At 38.6% G+C, this 16,954-nt stretch overlaps 1 protein-coding gene across 1 annotated transcript; it reads right to left on the bottom strand.

Annotated features, from left to right (window-relative positions):
• Positions 1-10,041: 10,041 nt before the first annotated feature.
• LOC142607791 (U-box domain-containing protein 44-like) lies at positions 10,042-15,920 on the bottom strand. Its single transcript, XM_075779421.1, has 5 exons — positions 15,150-15,920; positions 14,276-15,067; positions 13,290-13,596; positions 12,579-13,043; positions 10,042-11,348 (listed from the first exon to the last, which is right to left on the bottom strand). Exons 1-5 carry the CDS (start codon positions 15,603-15,605, stop codon positions 10,243-10,245), a joined length of 3,126 nt encoding a protein of 1,041 aa, XP_075635536.1. The 5' UTR covers positions 15,606-15,920; the 3' UTR covers positions 10,042-10,242.
• Positions 15,921-16,954: the final 1,034 nt, after the last annotated feature.

Genomic DNA, 16,954 nt, shown 5'->3' with positions numbered 1-16,954 from the left:
CAAGGCATAACGGATGAGATCATGTGTCAAGCCTTTCCCACTACATTGAGAGGTCTTGTAAGAGTATGGTTCAGCAGGTTGACACCAAACTCTATTAGTACCTTCAAGGAGTTGAGCTTCCAGTTTGTCTTGCACTTTATCGAGAGGCACAGGTGCAAGAAGTCCACTGCATGCTTGATGAATATCAAGCAACGGGAGGATGAGACATTGAGGTCTTACATCACCCACTTCAACAAGGAGGCCCTTTCGATTGATGAAGCTAATGACAAGATACTCGTGGCTGCATTCACCAATGGGTTATGGAAGGAGAAGTTTTTGTTTTCCTTATACAAACACGACTCGAAAACCATGTCGGATGTATTTTACAGGGCTACTAAGTACATGAACACAGAAGATGCATTGCTTGTCCGAGAAGAAAAGCCTAGGAAGAGAGAAAGATAAGAAGAAACACGACAGGATAGGGGACGGAAGGCCACAAGGACAGGAGATAGACAAGAGGATAGGCGCTCTAAAACCCCCACTGGAAGGTTCGAGAGTTTCACCCCACTGAATGCCCCAATTAATCAAGTCTTGATACAAATCAAGGACGAAGGATCCTTGACATTCCTGGCAAGCTAAAAGGAGACCCCAACAAGAGGTCCAAAGATAAGTACTGCTATTTCCACCGAGATCATGGCCACGATACGTCCGACTGCTACGACTTGAAGCAGCAAATAGAAGCCTTGATCAGACAAGAAAACTTGCAGAGATTCGTCAGCCAAGAAAGGACAGATATACCACAAGAGCAAGGCGCCCAAAGGGAAAACGAGCGTCTCAGACCACTCATAGGGGACATAAGGATGATTGTAGGGGCACCACAACTTCCTGTTCGACCAAAAAGGCACACAAGACTTATCTCAGGATGGTTCAGAATGTGCAGCTGATGGGTTTAGTCCCGAAGATGGCGCGCATCGATAATTTTATAATCGGGTTCACAGAGGAGGATGCTTGACGTCTCCACCACCCACACGACGATGCACTTGTAGTGAGCATACAGATTGGGGACTACAACACTTACAGGGTCCTAGTGGACAACAGGAGCTCTTCTGATATACTCTACTACCCAGCCTTCCAGCAGATGAGGATTGAGAGAGAACGACTAATTCCAATTAACGCACCACTCGTTGGATTCGGAGGAACAAGAGTGTACCCACTCGGAGCGGTCACTTTGCCTGTAACAGTCGGTGACTACCTTCAACAGATCACCAAGGATGTCACAATCCTGGTTGTAGGCTGTTCATCCGCATACAACACCATCTTGGGCCGTCCTACCCTTAATTCGTGGAAGGCCGTAACCTCCACTTATCACCTGATGATCAATTTCCCTACTGAATACGGAGTGGGAGAGGTATGAGGAGATCAAGTAGCAGCACGTGAATGCTACATTGCCATGCTAAAGATGGATGGCATAACCAGTAAAAGGGTTGGAAGAGATACTCCTTGATGACTCTAAGGCTGAGCGAACGACAAGAATAGATACACTTGCTAGCCTGCCAATCTGTCGAGCACTCGTATCATTTCTAAGGGAGTACCAGGACGTCTTCACCTGGAGCCACGAAGACATGCCTGGAATCGATCCTTTGGTCATAGTCCATAAGCTGAACGTATCACCCTATTTTTCTCCCATCTGTTAGAAGAAGCGGGTATTCACGCAAGAACGGGACAAGGCCATAGCAGAAGAGGTTCGCAAGTTATAGGAAGCAGAGTTTATATGAGAAGAATACTATCCCGACTGGCTGGCCAACGTGGTGATGGTCAAAAAGGCCAACGGGAAGTGGAGGATGTGTGTAGACTTCACGGACTTGAACAAAGCATGCCCCAAGGACCGCTACCCACTTCCATAGATTGACATCTTGGTGGATTCGATGGCAAGACACCAGTTGCTGAGCTTCATGGACGCATTTTTTGGTTACAACCAGATCAAGCTAGATGAAGCTGATCAGGAGAAGACTTCTTTTGTCACCAGCCAGGGTCTCTTTTGCTATAAAGTAATACCATTCGGACTCAAGAACGTAGGTGCCACATATCAAAGGTTGATGAACAAGATGTTTGCACATCGGATTAAGAGGAATGTTCAAGTCTATGTCAACGACATGTTAATAAAAAGCCAATAGGAAGACGACCATTTAGACGACCTCAAGGAAACCTTTGATACCCTTCATTTGTACAACATGAAACTAAATCCGAACAAACGTGCATTTTGGGTGACGGCTGGAAAGTTCCTAGGGTTTATGGTATCTCAAAGAGGTATTAAGGTTAACCCGAACAAGATACAGGCAATAATGGAGATAACGCCGCCAACGAACATCAAGGAAGTATAGAACCTCAATGGCAAAGTAGCTGCACTAAATAGGTTTGTCTCAAGAGTAACAGACAAGTGCCTGCCTTTCTTCTGCACGTTGAAGAAGTCATTTGAATGGATGGTTGAATGTCAGCAAGCATTTGAAGACTTGAAAGCATACCTCTCCTCCCCACCACTGCTGAGTCCCTTAAAATCAAGGGAGGAATTGTTCCTTTATCTGGCTGGTCTCCTCGGCAGCTGTTAGTGCAGCCTTAGTCAAGGAAGAAGACAGGGTACAGAAGCCTATATATTACACTAGCCGGGCGCTTCGAGGCACAGAAGAGAGGTACCCCCTGATCGAAAAGCTTGCCTTCGCGTCGGTAACTGCAACTCGTAAGCTCAAACCATACTTCCAGGCCCACACTGTGGTCGTCTTGATAGACAAACCCCTGTGGAGAGCAATGAGCAGCCCTGAAGCAGTTGGACGGATGGCGCTATGGGCGATTGAGTTGAGTGAATTCGACATACAATATCGCCCACAAACGGCCATAAAAAGGCAAGTCATCGTTGACTTCATTGCAGAATTCACCAACGTGGAGGAATAGGGGGTAAGAGCGTAGCCGCAATGGAGTATCCACATGAACGGATCATCCAACAAACAGGCAGGCGGAGCTGGCATAGTACTGCATTCTCCAAAAAACGACGAAATCAAATGCATGATCCAACTTGACTTCCCTACAACTTATAATGAGGCAGAGTATGAAGCCTTAATAGCAGGGCTAGACCTAGCTAGAGCGGCAGGAGTAACAAATGTGGTCATGTATTGTGACTCTCAGGTAGTCACAAGTCAAGTAACTGGCGATTATGAATGCAAGGGCGAACAGATGAAGAAGTACCTAGAGCAAGTGAAGTATCGAGTGAACGACCTCCAAGTGAAGTTCATTCAAATCCCAAGGGAGGAGAACGAGCAAGCCGACCACCTTGCCAAGACTGCATCAGCAGAACACATGCTTATCCCTAGCCAGGTACTGTCATTTGTTTAAAATTCACCATTAATAAACGGCGTCAGTGTGCAGGAGATAGGTTCCGAAAATAACTAGACCACGCCAATAACCTTCTACTTAAAGGATGGTATGCTACCAGATGGGAAGGAGGCCACTAGGAAGCTGAAGGTACAGGCATCGCGGTTCATACTAATAAAAGGCACCTTGTACAAAAAGGGCTTCTCTCGTCCGTACTTGAGGTGTCTTAACTCCAAGGAAATAGATTATGTCATGAGAGAAATCCACGAAGGAGTATGTGGGAACCATTCAGGATTGTGGTCTTTAGTGCATAAACTGATTAGGGTAGGATACTATTGGCCCACCATGCAAAAGGATGCCCATGCATACGTCAAAACTTATGATAAGCGTCAGAGGTTTGGCATCCTCATCAGGCATCCAACAAAGGAGCTCACCCCAATGACGGCTCCATGGCCCTTCGCTCAATGGGGGTTGGATATCATGGGCTCATTCCCAACAGCAATTAGACAGTTGAAGTTCTTGGTAGTCAGTATAGACTACTTCACCAAATGGTTAGAAGCCGAAGCCCTCGCCACCATCACGGAGAAGAATGTCTGAAGCTTTGTATGGAGGAACATCATCTGCTGTTAGGGATCAAGAATCACTACTCATCACCCGCCCACCCTCAAGTCAACGGAAAAGTTGAGGTCACAAACTGATCCTTGCTCAAAATCATCAAGACTCGGCTCGAGGGGGCAAAGAGAATATGGCCGGAAGAATTACCAAACGTTTTATGGGCTTATAGGACGACGACAAGGATGCCTACAGGAGAGATTTTGTTTTGACTAGCATATAGAAGCGAGACAGTCATCCTAGCTGAGGTCGAACTTACAAGCTACAAAGTTGAAAATCATGATGAGAGTAGGAATGATGAAGCTATGCGCCTTTAGCTTGATTTGGTGGACGAAGTCAGAGTGACGTCATATTGGCTTGGGCTGCATTTGAACTTTCTGCAAAATTTGCTGATCCAGGATTCTCGATCGATCGAGCCTAATTTTCGATCAATTGAACCTTGCAAATTTACACTATAAATTTCTACAAAACACTCTATTCAAACTTACACTTAAACACGCTTTGAACAAGCCTAAACCTAGACTCATTGTTTTAATCATAGTTTGCCAACATATACAAAATGAAATTCTAATACATTTAGTTCCTAAAGACTTAGAACCTAACATAAACCATTCAATATCATTGTGACATCTATTACTTTATTTGAAGGTTCGGTTGGGATAGTTTAATTTTATTAGTTTATTTTACTTAACAATTAAATAAATTAAATTATATATATAGTCTAATTTATTTAATTAAAGTTCAAATTTATCCAAGTTTACATTAATAAATTGTTATTATTAATTTATTATTACTACTTCAACATGGATTTTGAAGTAACCTTTCTTTTTTAGGTAAAGGATCTAAAAACTGGGACAAAAAAGTACTATGACTCCAATTCAGCTTGCATTGTATGTAGTCATAATTTGCTTTGTTCTTATAGTGGGGGTTCTTCACTTTTCTCTGATATATGTCGGAGGGAGAGGCCAAAATACAAAGCCGAATTTTCCGTAGAGCATAATCATTGTGATAATTCTTAGCTGTTAGAGAGAGGGAGAGGCAACCTTGTATATTGGGTTGAAAAAGGGTGTGCTCGAGTAGTTGAACCCCGAAAAGAAAACAACAATGCTATTATTAACCCCTTTCTTTTTTACTTTATGAAGCAGAGAAAAATACAGACACACTGAGGCCACCGATTTCTTTGGATGGCCAAGTTTGATGTCTCCACAAAGTGAATACAATGAGCATAAATGGTCAAATGTGTTTGTCGAAGTGCTTTTAGTTCAGGAAACATTTGAGAAATTTTGAAAGAACAACATCATTGGTGTCCAAGAATAAGTAGTAAAACGCACAATAAACTGCAACAAGAAAATGCACTTGGTCAGAAACTTTGCATGAGTTCCGAAACAGCAGAAACTATTATCAATTGCCTTTTCACATCACCAGCCTGTCCCAAATTGCGGCAAGGTAAATTCATGGATATCTCTTCCATTAAAGTATTAATTTTCTATTACCATGGAATTACACCTTGTAAGATGAAAAGGAATTACAGCCTCTCGGTACTGATCCAACTATCCCATTTGATATATAAATGAGTGTGCTCTACATCTCTATATGAATTATGAAGACAAAACTCTTGTTTAAAATCAATAACAACATTAGTTCTCTCAATTTTATCTTAATTGTTTTTTGAAATTTAGCATTCTTTTTGGATTTTTTTTTTCTTAAAGGATATAGAGGACCTATTAGAGGCAATTAAATATTTATAAACAGAAGTATATTTAACCAATTTTTCTTTGTTTCATTTAGTAATAAAGTCTACTTTTTATTTAGATGTTATTTTTTTATTTTAAATATTAAATTTATAATATGGATAGACTATTAGAAATATCTAAAAACTATACCGTTTCAATCTCATATATATATATATATATATATATATATATATATATATATATATTTATTTATTTATTAGTAATGAAAACCCACTCGATATTGAGAATCTGGATAAGAAAATATTATAAAATATGAATTAAGAAGATTAAACTTCAAATCATTAGGCAATATTGTGGGGAAACATCATAAATACTATATAACAAAATGAGTATTATATATGGGTCTCAAAAAAAAAATATATATATTTTCAAATAAAATTACTAAGCATTTTCTTCTCCATGTATCACACGGGACATTATCTAGTTGAGTCTAATTGCAGAGAGATTGTTGGTCCTATAGAAATTTATGAGAACTAGTATACATGGTGCCCGGGTAATTTTAGTGAAAAGCGACTCACCTACTTTGGCATGAAGCACACCGCACACCTACTTAAGAATTAAGCATGACACACCTACTTCAAGCATATATTATGAGTCACATAATTCAAGCATGACACGCCTACGTGAAAGCATAAGTCACATTTCTTTCCTATTTGTTTGACACCAAGACCTATTTGTTGTATTCTAAACTCATTTACTTGGTTTTTCATTTAGACTTAGATGTTTTATTTTAATTTTTTTATATATAAAACAGAAGATTTATTTATTAACTAAGGAGTACTATTACAAGTGCTGTCTATTGGGTACTCTCGAGGTTGTATACCATGATGGTCAAGTATAAAAAAACGTGCATGTTGAAGGAAAAGTGGAAAACTATGGTTTGCTCTATTTCGGTTTCTACTTGCTAGACAAAATTGTGCATATTATTTGGTTGTTTTATGTATTAAAAATTTGTGAATAATTTCTTTGGTATTACTATATGATATGTCTAGACTAAGTCTTGTATGTGTTTACCAAATTCTATATTGAAATAATACCATTTGAGTATGCTTTGCTAATATGCAAGATTTACGTGCAGTGCTTGTATTTAGAAATATTTCACAGTAATTTCTCTAGGCTAAATTTAGAGACCTATTTTGATTTGAGTGAAACTAAAAATCCTTTTTTTTTTTTGGTTAAAAAACTGAAAATCCATTACATTCAAATGAATCAAGTTTCACAGAAATTGGACAAGTATTTAATGTTTTATGAGTTTTCCTTTGTGACCCTAAATCTGTCTTGGACATATTTGAGTTTTATGCCTTACACGAATTATAATAAATTATGGAGAAAATTTTTTGAGCTGAAATTCTTAGGGTATGATGTAATCATATGTATAATTATTTGCATTAACTTCAAGCCAATTGGAGACCTTTACGTGGGTTAAATGAAGTTCACAAATAGATTTATGCGCAGAAACTTGAATCTGAAAGTGCAAAGAAGGATTAAGAAGTTAAGGAATTAAATCATGGTTTTGGTTGATGGGATTAACCTTTCGGTTGATGTAACTAGTCATTAATATGTTTAACACTTGAATGAATTTTATTATGGCTTAAATTGATTGCTCGATACTTAAAAGAAATTCGCGTACTTACTGTATCGTGATCATTGTGTAATGATTTCATCATAAAAAACTTTGGTTACTTTGCTATGATATTCTCTTTGGTTATGTGCATCATGTTAATTAATGTGTGAATGATGCGTTTTGGGAACTTCCTTGTGGTGGGATAGAGCTTCCTTTATTTGGAGAGTTAGGTTTTGAGATGCATCTATAAATTATGCTATGGAAGAATTGATAGTAATAAACCTGTTGGGAAAAATTCTATATAATTGTGAATAAATTTTAGCAAGCACAGCTGAAGTATAACCACACAAGAACACAAAGATTTGCACAACCACATAAGAACACAAAGATTTACGTGGAAACCCTTTCTCCTTAAAGAGAAAAACCATGGGACAAACTCCGAATAATTTCATTATATTAAATAGAGATTACAACACTTAGAGATACAACTTGAGTAAAGAAAAAAAACTCTCTTTTCCTTTTCACTCACTGCTCTCTTCCTCCGTGTGTATTTTCTCTTACCCTCTCTATTTTTTTTCAAGACTGCATCAATCCTCACACTCTGTGACTTCACTTCTCCTCTTCACCTCTTCAAATGGCCGAATGGCCTCTCCTTATATTTCTTCATCTTTTCTTTCTTTTCTCCATTTCACACTCTTGATATTAAATCACAATAAATGCAAGCACACAAGCCTTGACTTTTGCTTCAACAAATTTCTTTTTCTTCAGCTTTCTTCCCTTAGGCTGAATAGCCTTAATGCATCAACCCCTTTCTTTTCTTCTTTTTCTCCTTAGCATGTCCAACACGCCTAAGTCACTGCAAGAAGAAAATAGGCTGACTTTTGTGGCTTGTGCAACTACCTCTTTAATGAGGTGTTTTATCAAGTGTGGACTGGACCCACGGTGCTATGATGCACCCAACAATCCTCTTATCAGAAATTTTAAGTTTGACACTAGTAGCTCCCATGATCAAAAATATATTAGCAATGCGATGTGTATATCATGTTGTGTATGTTAGAGTGAATGTGAAAGAGGAAGCATAAAATAAGAACACCGGAACATGAGAGTTACATGGTTTAGCTTTATCGGTCTACGTTTACAGAGAAAACCCTTAATTGCTATATCTTTATTCTATAAAAGTGGGCCAAAATGAGGTTTTACCCCTTTCTGCAAAACTTTCTAGCAAAATGTTTCATGTCCGAAACTATTTAGAAATATGCACCTGTTTTGAAACTCGATTTGCCGAAAATCGAGTATCTTGAAAAATCCTGCATGGAACTCGAGTTCCATGCATATTTTTTTTTAATTTTTAGTTTGATTGTCTATAACTCGATTTTTGCCAAATCGAGTTTTTCATTAAAACTCAATTTTTAGAAAATCGAGTTTAAAATAGAAGCATATCCCAAAATAATTTCAAACATGGGGCATTTTGCTGAAAAATTTCAGCAAAAGGGGTATATCTCCATTTTGGCTTATAAAAGTGTAGTACAAAGCCTATGTTACAATGCACCATAATATGAGTATATATAAGCGACTAAACGCCTAGACTACTAGTACAAGTAAGAGGGGGCTTGGGCCTATTATATTGGGCTAATATGCCTAGTATATCTCTAATAAAAAGCTTATTAGAAATTTTAAGTCTGCCACTAGTAGCTCCCATGATCAAAAGCTGATGAAAGAGGGGAATAATGATGAATAGAGACGCAAAAAGAGGACAAAAACATCAAAATCATTTGGTCAAAATTTTCTAATTTATATATTAAAAGATGAACGTCAAAGTTTCAAGTAAGCAATGTCCACATTTTTAGACACTTTTCTGGAAAGATGTTGTCAATAGTAAAATTGAATCCATCTTACAAAATATATGGGAATTGGTGGATCTTTTGGTTGTAAACTTGGAGGATTTAAATGGATATTCAAGAGAAAACTAAAAGTTGATGGATCTAATGGCAAGTATAATGTGTAAGAATATAAATGGATATTTAAGAGAAAACTAAAAGGGATACAAACAAAAGGAATTTGTAGAACACTTTGATACAAATTTACTGGGATTAAATATATTTCTCTTTACTTTGTTCATTCACATGGGAGACTGACAAGCCACCCACCCTAATTCTTTAGGGTAGACAAGATCTATTCGTTAGGGGTGGAAAGCCTTTCAATTAAGGCTTTGTCCCTTCAATTTCTCTTCTTTGTCTTCTATAAATATGTACTTCAAGAGGCATTGTAACACAAATAGAAACGGAGAAAAACTGAGAGATATATAATAAAGAGAGATGTGTATTCATTGTTAGAAATAATATAATGTGGTGGTTGACCACTAGAAAAGAAATAATTCAGATATAATTTTACTCTCACACTTTTTTTTAAATCTTTTTGTTGACAATACAATGATTTCAAATGGGTTATCTTGTATGAGTTGTACTGTGAGGAAGCTGAAACCGAGGCCCATGCAATGTGGACATGTAAAAAAGGCACATATGGTGGAGTTCTAGTGGCCTATCAATCGATCAGGTAATCTTTTGTTCACTTTTTCTTCAATAAAATTGCACTTTCTATCAAAAATAAAATAAATTGGTCCGTATAATTTTATTCAAACGTGTTACATTTTCATTATGAACCAATCCCGACCAATAACAATATCATAAGCTAGAAAGCTACTACCCTAATCTGTAAGAAGGCCTTAAAGTTGGAAGTCCAACCCATCCTAGGCCGTAATAACCAATCTCAGATCATAAGGGTGCCCAAAACACCTCTCACACAATTGATGAGGAACGAAATTGACACTTTGAACGGTGATTCCTTATAACAATGAATGCAATTAGGCCTGTGTTACTAACTATACAGGGTGAGATTTATGGTTTAATTATACAACATTGACACAGTCACAGTGTAAGTGTAAGTGTAGAGCCAACATTTTTTCATTGGCAACTATCGTGACCGAGTCTGACTAGACGCCTTGCCACTAACACCTGATATCTGCTTTAGGTTGGTAAGCGCATCCTGAGCATGCCTCTTTGCATTGGCACTCCCATGTTTAAAGGCTTCCACCAATGCCCTAACCAAAGACTGATTAAGCCCAAGCCGTTGACTCTGGCTTTCCACTCTCAGAATCTTCTCTATCATCCAAATTGCCCTCTCTTGAAGCTCTCCCGGTCGAACTTCTGTGAAAAGAGTGATCAGGGTATCGATCACACCCTGCTGCTCAAGCTCTTCAACTACTCTCTTGAAATTGTTAGAGGTATCCAACACTAGTGTGGAGAGTGCCTCCACTGCAGCAATCTGAACACCAGTGTCCTCATCAGCTAGAAGCTCAACCAGGGGTTTGATACAGCTGCTCTTATACAAACACAACTGACTATCTTCTTCACATGCAGCATCATGTATGGGACATGCAGAAGGATTCTTTGAAGCCCTTCCACACATGAACACTATGGAAGAGCAGAATCCTTGGGGAGGTGGTGGTTCTGCGTCCCCAGAAGTAACTGACCTTCCACATTCGGACAAGTTTTTCAATCCAAGGGCAGCTAGTTGTTTCACTCTTGGTTTTGAAGAAAAACTAAGCTGCCCACAGAAAATGGTCATAAGGTGATGCTCTTTCACAATACTAAGAGTTTGCGAATCAAGACTCCTTGTAAAGTGAAGTAGAAGTCCAAGAAGCCCCTCCGCCATGCTTGATGCTGGTCGAGAAATCCTCACATTGGAGCTGCGGCTCTGGTTTCTGAGAGTAGTAACAGTCCATTTCACAAAACTAGCTCCTAATAGTGTTTTCACTTCATCTTCTGATAGGGAAAGGTTAGCAAGTATACAAGCAGCATCAGATCGCTCACCTTCTGTAGATTGGTTGTCTAAGAGTTTGTCTTTCAACAAGGGAAGCTTGTTAGGTCTCAACTCATTTGCCAAATCTTGACCAAACCTTTCTGAGAGTACTCTTGTAAGTCTGAAAGCATAAATTCTGTGTTCAACTTCTGGGTGTTCAAGAAATGATATGATGGTTTTGATGCCTTCCCCAGATTTTACATGAGATGTTACCGACTCTGCAAAATATAAAACATGGTTTACTGTAAATACAATATTATGAATCTGAATCTCCATTCTATAAGGTATTGTTGTCATACATAACAGGGCATTTTACAATTGCAGGAGAAATGTCTCCATCCTACAATTGTATTCAACGTCTCACAGCCCTAAAGAAATTTAGCTTGTAAATATGAAACCTAGTTTACAAAAAGTTAACCTAATTTCCTGCAAATATTTGATGTACCATGAATCCCAATATCTTGCGCATTCAGTTTTGCAATTTGAGGTACATAAAAACAGCCATAATTATGTAAGTAGCAAGATTTAACGATCATAATGGTGATTTAGTGACAAAAGTAAGGAAAAGGATTCCATATCCAGAGGTTAAGAACAATAGCTGAGAATATAAAGGTGGACAATCATGAACACCATCATGGTCCTAGGAACTAACTAGATTGACAACCACTATATATATAAAAATTTTGAGACAGAAAAAAATGGTGAGGGCAGTCAATGATGAAGACTCTACCTAACTGTGAATATAGTAGCCCCTACCTGCTGAGGAATGTCTAAAGGATCTAAACAGTACGGAGGCCACAGACACTCTCTTAGGTCAGTTCAGCTATAGCTTGACCTTAATCCCAACAGGGTCTTGATAGCTTCGGCTGATGGGAATATTGAGTGAAAACCAACATCATGCCCCAGAAGGGACATCCCCTATTCATAATCATCACGGTAATAGACTTGGGTATTTTAGTTGAAAAAATTATTGTAATTCAAAATTCACATTACTTCTTTTATATTGTTTTTGACAGGCCTTTGAGGAGATAAGTATACAGGATTTATTCATTTCATGTATGGAAAATTTAAAAAGTATAGCTTCCTAATATTACCATCAAACCAACATGCAGGCCTTCAACAGCATCAGCCACATTTATTTTTAAGTTTCATTTCCTATGGAATAAAATAGATCAAACAAATAAAAATCGGACATATAATGATTGGAGGCAATCCCAAATATCATGAGATTTATTTTTTATCTTTTTATGGGTGAGTTACACAAGTAAACTCAGTACCTCCCCTCCACCCATTATTGTGGGAGGAGCAAGTGTCATTTGAGTCATAGCTCATTGGCATCATGAGAAATTAACCAAAGAAAAATTTAATAAGATGCTTATGAATAAAGGCATGTCGTGGTGACGGGGAATATATTCTCTTTAGAATTAAATTTGTTGACAAGGAATTACCTGATGCTTGGGGAGACGATGCAATTCCATATAGGATATGGAGAATGGGCGCTTGACATTGAACGGGTGCAGCAGATAGAAGCTCCAAAAGACTAAATATAAATGATTCGGACTGCATTGAATGACCTTTCTTGTCAATGGATGCCAACTCCCAGTGTCCTGGATTTGAAACAATGTTGGCAATTGTAGATGCAGCCAATTCCTTCAAATCAGGAGAATCATCCTGATTTTCAAACAGAATATTTATAAGAGCTGGAAGCACTGCAGCGTCAACAAGGATGGTTGCATTATCATCGAACCCTGACAAATTATACAGTGCTTGCAAGCTTGGTGCCCTTCCTTTTGGCTTCGATAGTAATTCAACTAGTATTTTTGAACTTTGCCTAGCAATTTGTTCTTTACTGCTATTTGTCAAGGTCATTCTTCCCACAATAGATGCCATCTCTATTTTAACATCATCAGAAGCTGTTCCAATAAAAGCTCCACATTCAAATTAAGATATATGATTGTAAAATCTATTATACACTGCGTGGAACTGATATAAGGAAGAAGAAAATTTCAAGAAACTCCTCTTTCCGGCATACTATTCAATTGCTCTACGTAGAAACAGATACTAGTTACTAGTTACAAAGTAATGTTGTATTCTCTTAACATGTATGGTATCACATATAATAATTTATGTACCACAAACAAAAACTTCATAAAACATACCTTCACATAGCCGACTAAGTAAGGGTTCAAATCTCCCAGCAGCTGCCAAAGGTTGAACATTTTCCTCCACCCTCTCCATTTGCTTCAAGACCTCCTCAGCTAGATTGGATAAAGAAGGATGCTCCAGATTTCCTGCCAGGCTTGAGAGAAGAACTAATGCACCTTTTTCTGAAGCAATTTTTGTGCAACAAGCCTCATCACTAGAGAACTCAAGTAATAACTTCACAGCATACTCTCTCTCTTTCTCGGAGCTCCCAATAAGACCATGTATGGCCAATCTAGTGATACCCTCTTCAAGCATTATTTTCTAGAAATATTTTATACATACCATCAGAAACTACGACAGTATGAGCAGAGACCAGAAGGCCCTAAAAGATACAAATATTTGCATATGGGGAACAAAATTACATACTTTGTCAAAGATCAATGTAAGTCTTATAGTATCAATTTTTTTTTTTTTTTTAATTGGTAAGTTATACACACACGTAGTGGGTTTTGAACTTACAACCTTAAGATCCGCTCCCTTTTGTGGAGGGAGGAGGTGCCATATCTGCTAGAGCTCATTGGAATTAAACTATCGCATTATTACTACAAATTATACAAAATTTATTTAATGAAAGGAAGGAAGGAAAAATATAACTTTTGACGAAAGATCAGCTTAAAAAATAAAAAATGAGAACCGCACTTTGTTCATTTGCAACTCCCCTCCTATCACTCGCTGGAAAACAATTTGCATACCAACTATATTCATGGCCCTCTCTTTCTCTCTCCATAACTCATGCACAATGTTGTTAAATTATCAGCAACGATTCAAGATGTATCTTGTGCATATTTCACATAGTTGTCTTGTAACTTGCAAACTAATCCCTGTGCATATTTCACACTGTGCATCTTAAAAGTTGAAACTAGTTTCTCATCATTCTAGGTTAACAATAATTCAATAGTTGCAAAATTTTGCAAGACAAGACTTGGATAAAAGTACTCACCTTGCTTTCATCATCTCTAGCCATGCTAAACAAAGTCATAAGCGCCTTGCTTCTCAAATGCGTCCCTATACTCTTGGAACAATTCCTAAGCAATTTAACAACGAGGAAAACAATGCCAGCATTCCTCACTCTATATCTACAACTAGGATAATCTTCCGAAACCTGATAGATACTATCCAGTATTCTCTCAATGTTTTCCACTGCAACAGGCTCCTCACTAAGGCATTGCACCGCGGTCTTAACCTGAATTTCAATATTCCTACTAATCCACTCCTCAATTGCTCCGGCCAATCCGATATTCGGCTTCAACTCCAACGACTTGAGCACCTGTCCGGTGACTGGACAGGTCGGATCACGACCGTCCTCTATGCACCGCTCGAACCAGTACTCAATGGCGGTGCGCTCGTAGTTCTGAGAAGACTCGAGCACCACGGGATCCTTCATCACCTCTTTGGTTAAAGGACACAGGAAATTCTTGAACGGCGATATCTGAGCGGCGTCGTCTTCGAAATCGAAGTCCAGTTTCGGCGCAACGAAGTCCGGCTGAACTGACCAGTTGCTTAAGATTCTCTCCAGAGACACCAAAATCCGCCTCTCGGATATCGAACTGGAACGCGCTAGGTCGTCTTTGAAGAGCTTGACTTGCTCCGATAACTCAGAGTAGTTATCGGATTCAATCCCTAGAGCTCGCGCTAAGTCCATGATTATGGCGCTTTGTACTGCTTTGCTTGTTCGTCTTCCTTGTCCCTCTTTCTGTAGCGTACAATGCACTCTCTCCTCGTTCTCCGTTACCTGCCAAAATCAAAATCAAAATCAAAGTCAGCAGAAAAATTTAGAGCGAACGAGCGAGAGAAAGAGAGAGAGAGAAAATTACAGTGAATTGAGTTTGCTTCATGTCTCGGGAGAGATCGGCGATCTTTTTGCGGAGATCGGGGAGGTCGGAGTCGAGCAAAGCAAGCCAATTGGCTATGGCTGAAGTGCGCTCTTGGAGAGAATCGCAGAGCGATCGGCAATTGACGAGGACGAAGATCTTGCTGCGTTTGGAGTAAAGCGAAGCCGCATCGGCGGCTACAGAGAGATCGGCAGCGATTCCTTTGAGTGCAGTGAGGGCGGCGGCGGGGAGAGACTCAGGCGAAGGGGACGAGCGGAGGAGCTGTTGGAGAATGAACTGGAGACGGCTTGCGAAGGAGCAGAAACGTCGAGGGTTGTCGAAGTAGAACCGAGCTGGTGGCTGGTCCTCACTGGGGCAGAGCTCAGAGAGCGATTGCTGGATTGAGTCAAGCGCCGCTGAAACTGACGCCGGCGAGGGCGTTGGAGTTGCTGACGTCATTTTACGGTGAGAGCGGCATGGCGGTCAAAGAGTACTGACAGTGAAAGGCACGGCGAGAAGAGAAGAGGATAATGTGATTTAGGATAACGTTGTATTTCTTCTGTTGTGTTGTGTTTTGTGTTGAGTTATGGAGTAGAAAATAGTACCGCAATAGAGGTTGTGGAATGTATGTGGAGAAGGAAGAGTCAAAGCTTGACTTAAAACTAACAACAACAAAAAACCGCAGACTTTCAGGTTCAACGTTCACTTTTTTTTTTTTAAATAAAAGAAATGGCGCAGCCAGCCACGTCCAAGGGGACGAGTAACCAGTTCACCCGGACGGAATTCATTCGGATCCAAATTTTCGCCTGCTTGTTTTTTGTTTGTGCTAGTCCGATATTTGGAAAAAATATATAAAAATAAAAAATAAAAAAAAATTTCGCTCCTTTTTATATCTTTTTGGTAACTACATAAAAACTAAAGCATATGGTCTATTATACATATTCCTATGGATAACTTGAAATAGAAATTTGAGTCTCGAACAAAACAAAGTTCTTTTTTTCTTTTGTGTACAGGTAGGGAAATACCCTTGTCTATCTTTTGGCCCAATATTTTGTTCAACTGACCTTGGTAGTTCTTGCTTTAAACATAAACAGAATCAAACTCTGTCCTCTTTTGGAATCTTCGTGTATATTTGGCTTCAAATTAAAATGTCAGTTTATTTTTACTATTCAGTTTATTTTTCTTACTATTTATGAGTTTCACTGTACTTTTTGATACTATTCATGAGTCCTATTGTACTATTTTAACTAACTTTTACTTTTATCTACTATATTTTCAGTAAAAAGTTTTCAGTTTCAGCAAAATAAGCGAATTCCAAACAGACATTTCTTCTTTCTTTTCTAATTAAGTTTTTATTCAATAAAAAAACAAAAAACAAATTTCTCAATGTGAGAGACCACACCCCAGCCCTTTTTACATGGAATGTTGTGTTGGGCCAAACCCATGTGAATGCGTGGAGTCGTGTTATTGCCTCTCAAAATGGAGGTTCGACTGATTATATTTTCCCATTTAGATTAAGGGTTTTACAATAGAATCGCCACTTATTTAATTATTGGAATAAATAAGAAAACCATAATTCAAAAACTCCTTATTTTATTAATTTAAAATTGAATTTACATTGATCATAGGAAATTACATAGCTTTGGTCCTAGGTACAATCTAAGATAAAGTACATGGCTTTATTTCCTAGTTACAATCTAGAACTTGAAAAATTACATGGACAAGCATTGGATCTACTAACCCTTGATCTAAGCTCGAAGGCTATGTTACAAGGTGGGAAGGTGTTAGACACCCACCTTGTCCGATGA

This window comes from Castanea sativa, chromosome 8, assembly GCF_040712315.1.
Source record: "Castanea sativa cultivar Marrone di Chiusa Pesio chromosome 8, ASM4071231v1".
Classification (NCBI taxonomy): Eukaryota; Viridiplantae; Streptophyta; class Magnoliopsida; order Fagales; family Fagaceae; genus Castanea; species Castanea sativa.
This window is presented reverse-complemented; position numbering and strand designations above follow the sequence as displayed.